Genomic DNA, 7,575 nt, shown 5'->3' on the forward strand with positions numbered 1-7,575 from the left:
GAAGAGAAGGAAGAAAAACTGAAAAAGGAAGAGAAGGAAGAGGTGAGAGGGATGGTCGAGTCGATAGCTTAGACAAACAACCGAAAGCAAACATTACATCGTCGAGAGCCCACGCTGCTCCCTCTTCCTCCTCTCACTCTCACTCTCTGTGTTTTCGTGTGTAACCACCTGGAAAGCACCAGATCACATCCGGGAAGTTTTTTTTTTTTTACTTGCATTTAAGTAGTGAGATCAAGAAACAAATAGTGTTGGCCATAGGTTGCCTGATTAGAAGTATGACGCTATACTGTGTTGTTCTGAACTGGAAAAATTCACATGGAATTGAATATGGATGCTAAGACTGGGGGCAAGTACGCCTTGAGGACTAAATCGATCATAAAGAGAATAGAGTCGGAAAAAAACAGAACCAAAGCACGCTGTAGAGAGCCCAAGGAGAAACAGAAGCCCCCTCCATTGAGCAAGTACCGGCGCAAGACAGCCAACGCCCGAGAGAGAAGCAGAATGAAGGAGATTAACGACGCTTTCATCATGCTGCAGAGAGCCATTCCGGACCTCTCTGGAGCTGACGCGGAGAAGCTGACGAAGATCACGGTGCTGAGGCTGGCTGTTAATTATATAAATGCTCTCGCCGGGGTACTGAGTGATGACTGCAGCTTTGGAGCCATGGATATAGAGGACGTGAGGGAACTTTGGTGCCTGGAGAATGCGCACATAGCCAAACCAGAACACTGTGCCGGGCATGTCATAAGAACTAACAAAGAGCAGGTCAGTAGTGCAAATAAGAGCAATAAGTGTAGTGTAAATATCAAGGCATCTAACAAGGTCATTAAGCAGACAAAGTGTCCCTCTACCTGCGTCACAAAAGCGAATTATATGAAAAATAAAAACAAAGTAGCTGGGAAGCTGGTGACGACAACCAAACGACCCAGCAAGTCCAAAAGTAAGACGAAAGTGTGCAGGACGGCAAGCATAGCCACAAGTAATGGGGCGTACATCACTCTCAAAAACGTGGCCCTACAGACTCCACCACACAGACTTGGCAGACATGCAGACAACGAACCGCTGATGATGTCTATGACGGTGAAGCGGCCACGGATAGAGAGCAGCTACTTGGGGCCCCGGCAGGCCAAGCTACCCCGCCTGGAGCCCAATTCTCTGCGCTTAAGCACGGCACCACAGCCCCACCAGCAACTCTTGGCCCTTACCCCCTGTGGCCCACCTTCCATTCCAGGTCAAAGCATACCCGAGCCTCTGGTGGGCGCCACACCCTTCACGCCACGTCAGATACAAACCACACCCTGCACATCCCTCCCTCAAAGCACTCCCAGTGACGTGCTTCACACTACAAACGCCCTACAGGACCTGGACATTCCCCTGGTGAGGGGTGAGGAGTTGTTGGAGTTCCCAAGAAGCACTCGACATTTTAGTGATTCCTCGTGCTGCGACTCAGCCTTCCTGAGTGAGGGGTCGGCGCCCCCAAGCCCCCTCTCTGGCGCCACCTCCACAATACCCACTTCAGTTCCTGTAGGTGACAGTTCTCCGGTCTTTTCAATGGCCTCCAGTGACTTTTCTGTGTGTGGGTCGGTGTCAGACTGTGATAGCGTTCTAACGACGGCTGTGGAACTGGAAAGCCTGCTAGGGGATGAGCCTTTCAAGGAGGAACTCGACCATCTTGCCTTAGCCTTTGCTGAAGAGGATGACACACTCAACCTCTTCCTTGGACATTCCACTGCAAACTTCATTTACACGGATTCTGATGACTGCTAGCACTTCATACATGTAAATACTGATGAATGCCGGCAACTCAGATACACGGATACTGACAACGGTAGCAGTTGGCTCTACCAGCTGCAAGGGCCGGAATTCACCAAGAGACTTGCGATCAGTTCCCTGTCATAATGAAGACTTGTTTTTGGAGGAAGGATAGAGAATGATAACAACAGAACCTCCCCATGTCTTCTGTTCTTCCTGTAATATCAAATATCATTTATAATTAATTCCCTTTGGTTAGAAATCCTTTGTATTTATAAGTAGGACAAGAGAAGGAACCACTCTTCTCATGTCCCTTTTTCTTCCTGCAGAAGCGAATCGTTGGTACAGGGGGTAAATTATCGTAAGTAATTTTGTGAATCTTGGCCTTGGACTGTCTTACTTACGCTTGTGTTGGCCTAGAACAGAATAATGCTTGTATTCTTGTGGCCTTGAAAGACTGCCTAGCACTTCTCGGTGTTGTACAGGATCGTCCGTAAATACCAATCCACTCGAAACTCGGTGTATCTTCTGTGTTGTGGGGTTGGCTCACTCGGCTGGGCTAGGCGTGGGTGAGACAAAGACCCATATTCTCGTCAGGTAAGGAGGCTCTCTAACACCTCTTTCTTAATGACTTATTTTTCAAACTACTCATTAATATCCCCTTGTTTGCTTCTTATGTCTTTTCAATATCGACACAGACTGCAAGAATAAGACACAAAAATACAGTATATAACGAAGCAGAATCAGAAATAAATCTGTAAATTTGTGTCAGTGAGCTTCCTAACCGTACGCCCTAAGAGCAGGAGAGGAAGAGGAGACACTGATAACCTTGAAAGCCGTCCCTGCAACACAAGAAATTGCACAGAAGAGTGAAAGTAAAGCTTATAAACGGATCATCTTTTACTTTGCACAAAACACCATGATACCTACACCTCTTTAAGCATCGATATATATTTTCATGAACAATATAAGAGAACATGAGCGTGCCACATAGTGTATAAGATAATTATAGCGTGCCATAATGAAGAAAATATACGTAAGTTAAGAAACACGTGCTGGGTAGCCTCATAAGGCCACAAGATAACAAGCCCTCAGAGAAAATGTATTGTGTGTACTACTAGGCATGACAGAATTATGGGCATGATTCCACTGATATAATACACGCGTTTGTGAGGCCTATGATGCAGGTCTGGTGTGGGAATGATGATGATGATGATGATGATGATGATATGAAACGATTATATCTGCACCGTCTTGGTCTATGGTTTGTTTACATGAATGTATATGACAGAAAACGGGCATAACACGATTTTCATACGCGTTTGTATTGCCTATAGGGCCTATGTATAAGTACTGAGTGTTGGAGTGATGATGGTGATGATTACGGTGATGGAAAATGATTTATGCAATATACAGAGTGTATATGCGTGTGGCTGACAGTAAATGACATGGATAGGCATATACGTGCTATATTTTGACATGGCTAGATATACATGTGTTGAATTTTGACATGGATAGGCATACATGTTTTGTGTTTCCAGTGGAGTCTCTGTGAAGGTTGAAGAAGCGAAAATTATGGAAAGCTACATATGTACAAAATTATAAAATGTATGTGTACGTGTATGACTGATTGAATGGAACACGTATAGTATAATATGCTTTTGTATGACTGAGAAAGAGACATGCCTTGATTTGTATATGATTCTGCAGTACCTATAAGACCTGTAATGAAGTTCTGAGTGATGGAATGAAGAGAATTATGATGATGTCAACGGAAGACTACATTTGAACGGTCACCAGCAAAAATATCGCTCCACTTCCAAACGATAAATAACGAGAGAGTGAACAATGACGTCTGAAACCCAGGAGTATAATCTCCAGAATCCATAAGCTTTCCAGAACACTTTATAAGCATATCATAATTGGTCACTTGCGAGTTTGGGGCTACAAGTCAGTTAATAATATCGACACTGATAACTTTCGTAATAATAACACATATCGCGTTAACAATGGAAAAGCAGTGTGAGAAAATAAGTTTAGCATAACATCAAATATTTGCTGAACAATGTTACGCTTCGATTTAGCCGTAAATAAGGAAAGTACAATATCGAAGACCGTCTACCGTTTGATATATTGCTTATTTTCCTTATTTCCAGCTAAACTGAAGCATAGCATTCTTCATCATGGACTTGATAAATATGTCAAAGCTATTTTCACACTATATTTCTCTTTTTAACAAGCGATTTATGCTGATATTACGAAAATTATTAATGTCGACATGTTCAACTTCCTTGCAGCCCAAAGCTCTCAAGTGGCCAAGTGTTCGAGTAAAAGCTGTATCAGTAGTTTTGTTCGCGACTGTACAATACCACAGGATTGTGTAACATCTCTGATTATGTAATGTCTAGGCGATATATAATGAATTTTACATATCAGTCCCCCCTTATTGTGTTCATCTGTTCTGTACATAGGAAATGATCGCTTACCCACGCCTCCGCTTGTGTTTTTTTAAATGTAAATAAAAATTTCTTATAGAGTGTACTGTGTATGATATCCAACCCTGCTCTTTTATATATGGAGACATCGAGAGATAGCTGGATGGATGGACTGATGGATAGATGGATAGAGAGACAGATTAAGAGACAGACAGACAGACAGACTAATAGATAAGATAGGTACATAGACATATACAGGTGCTCGTGGGCCTTTCGGGCCCCTCGCACTTGCTCCTGCAGAGGGCTCTCGCGCTGCTATAATATATTTTAGTTATAGCTATGGACAAAAAATTCTACAGAAATCCATTGCCGGGTGCCGGGAGCTGCGTTTTTTGGTCAAAATGTGATCGCTCATTAAACAGGGGCGTCATTTCAATTTTCCTTGGGGGAGGCATAGGCTACTTAGGAGGTCCCCCTGCTCCCACCTCCCCACATGGGGGGATGACCAGCAAGCATTTTAAAGCCACATGCAAAGCTATATTTAGAGAATTAAATCAGTAAACAAATATGTATACTGTATAATTATTTATTATAAGCAGTGATAAGAAACAGGGAAGTGAGCATGGAAGTGAAAAAGTTACTACATGACAGTATTGTGATACCAACTCTAACGTACGGAAGTGAAGCTTGGACGTTGTTGGAAGGACACAAGTCAAGAGTGAGAGCAATGGAAATGAGTTATTTAAGAGGAGCCTGTGGAGTCACATGGAGAGACAGGCTGACGAATGAGGATATAAAGGAGCGTTGTGGTGTTGATGTGGATGTGATAGGAAGCGTTATGAGGAACACACTGAGGTGGTTTGGCCAAGTGGAGAGGATGGAGGGTGAAAGACTGACGAAGAGAGTGTATGTGAGTGAGGTGGAGGGGGAAAGAGGGAGGGGGAGGCCGAGGATGAGATGGAGAGATGGGGTGGAGAGGTATATGAGAGAGGGGGGTGTGAGTTGGGAGCAGGGGAGTGAAATGGCGGGGGACAGGGCGACTTGGAGGCGATTTGTTTGTGGCCACCCCAAACGGGATTGAGGCGTCTGGCAATAGATAGATAGATAGATACTGTAGATTAAACCAATGACTTCCTGACACACATACTAATGGATATTCTAGCATTGGCAGTACTTCTGTGTGAAGTTGAATATGTAATTTAAAGTGCATGGTAGAGTACATATCATTACATTATACGCTAATGAACTTGGATAACAGACCAAATAGCAATTAAAATATTTGTATTGGTGAAAGCTTAAACTGACATCATTCTTACAGCCTAATGAAAAGATAATGAAGATAAAACTGAGAATGAAGAGTTGTAAACTTGTAACTGAATTAAAAATGGAAAGCTTTTATCTTACTAGCCCCCAAAATACCATGAACCATATAAAGTAATGTGAAAGAGTAAGCTATACACTAAGAGGTGGGAGAAATAAAATGATGGTTTTTAAATCTGGAAGACGCTCAGGTAAGAATAGTATATTAATTTCAGAATATATTAGAGGAAATTGAAAACTAAACTAAGAATATTTATTGCACTGAATAATGAATAAACTACCGCAACAGTGGACATCTCCGTGATCTCTGCTTTGCAAAGTTATTTGTAGTGCCCTTTGTGGCCTACGTGCCATGGTGAATAATGCGTATATTCTACCTAAAGCAGCTTTATTCTGTACCAATTCCAAGAGATTATTATAGTTACATGGCAAGATATCATACATTAATTTGACATGTGAGGTGGTGTGAGGGGAGAAGAGAAGACGAATGGGGATGCAAGGAACAGCATGGTGGAATGAAGAGGTGAGAGAGTCTGTGGCACAAAAGAAGAAAGCATATAGTGAGTGGATGAGAAACAGGGATGTGGAAGAAGTTGAGAGACGGAAGAGAGAGTTATATATAGAGAGGAAGAGAGAGGTGAAAAGATTGGTAAGAGACAGTAAGAGAGTGGATGAGGAATTTGGAAAGAATTTGAGTGTAAAGTGGAGGGAACATAAGAAAATGTTCTGGAAAGGGGTAAAGAGAGCCAGACAGGGTGTCAAAGAGTTAGTTAGGGAGTGAAAGATAAAAATGGTAGATTACTAGTGGAAAAGGGAGAAAAAGTGCGCGGATGGAGGGAACACTTTAGGGTATTGCTGAACATAGAGGATGAAAATAATGCGAGTGTAAGTGGCTGGGGAATGGCTGGGAGAAGGAGGGATGAGAGAGAAAAGAGGAAGAAATCAGTAGGATGGAAGTTGTGGAAGCAATGAGGATGTCAAAATGGGGAAAGCCCCAGGCACTGGTGAAGTGTGGTGAAATGCTGAAGCATGGGGAAAAGATAGTAGAAGAATGGATGTGGAAGATGTGCAGATTGGCCTGAGAGGAAGGTAGAGTCCTGAAAGATTGGAAGTCAGGTATAATTACTCCCTTGTACAAAGGAAAAGGGGGGAAAGAAGTGTGTGGTAATCATAAGGGCATCTGTCTTCTTAGAGTAATAGGAAAAGTGTATGGTAGGATACTTAGTGACGGAGTTAGGGAAATAACAGAGGAATTAGTTGGAGAAGAACAGGGAGGCTTTAGGAAGGGAAGAGGTTGTGTAGATCAGATATTCATTCTTAGATCTTTAGTGGAAAAGTTTCTAGAGAAGGGAAAGAAGTTGTATGCGGCCTTCATGGATTTGGAGAAAGCATATGACAGGGTGGATAGACAAGGATTGTGGAAAGTAATAAGAATGTATGGAGTAGATGGGAAGTTGTTGAATGCCATGAAGAGTATATATGATGGTGCTAAGGCTGCAGTGCGTGTGGATGGTGAACTGAGTGAATCTTTCTATTTGAAGGTTGGATTGAAACAGGGATGTGTCATGTCTCCATGGTTGTTCGATCTGTACATGGATGGGGTAATAAAAGAGATACAAGGTAAGGTACTGGATGTTGGAGCGGCCCTGGTGAGAGAGGGCAGTGTTTGGAAACTCCCTATACTGTTGTTTGCAGATGATACTGTGTTGTTAAGTGAAGACGAAGGGGAGCTGCAAGGCTTGGTGGATGAGTTTGGGAGAGTGTGTAAGAAACGGAATCTAAAGATGAATGTAGGGAAGAGTAAAGTTATGGTCTTCGAGAGAAGTGAAGTCAGTGAATGTACAGTGAGGTTCTATGTGAGAAAATGGAAAATGTGAGTGCGTTTAAGTACTTGGGTAATATGATGAGTAAGGAGAGAAATTTGGCGGGTGAAGTGCTTGAAAAGGGTACCAGGAAGAAAGGTTGCTGGTTCCTTGAAAGCAAAGATAAGAAACAGGGAAGTGAACATGGAAGTGAAAAAGTTACTACATGACAGTATTGTGATACCAACTCTAACGTATGGAAGTGA

General features: G+C 42.7%; 1 protein-coding gene across 1 annotated transcript; it reads left to right on the forward strand.

Annotated features, from left to right (window-relative positions):
• The first annotated feature begins 315 nt into the window (after positions 1 to 315).
• LOC145410463 (uncharacterized) lies at positions 316 to 1,767 on the forward strand. The gene has a single exon (XM_080280617.1). It carries the CDS (start codon positions 316 to 318, stop codon positions 1,765 to 1,767), a length of 1,452 nt encoding a protein of 483 aa, XP_080136743.1.
• The last annotated feature ends 5,808 nt before the right edge of the window (positions 1,768 to 7,575 follow it).

Source organism: Coenobita brevimanus, chromosome 10 (genome assembly GCF_032717465.1).
Source record: "Coenobita brevimanus isolate Jiangsu-jjx chromosome 10, ASM3271746v2, whole genome shotgun sequence".
Lineage (NCBI taxonomy): Eukaryota > Metazoa > Arthropoda > Malacostraca > Decapoda > Coenobitidae > Coenobita > Coenobita brevimanus.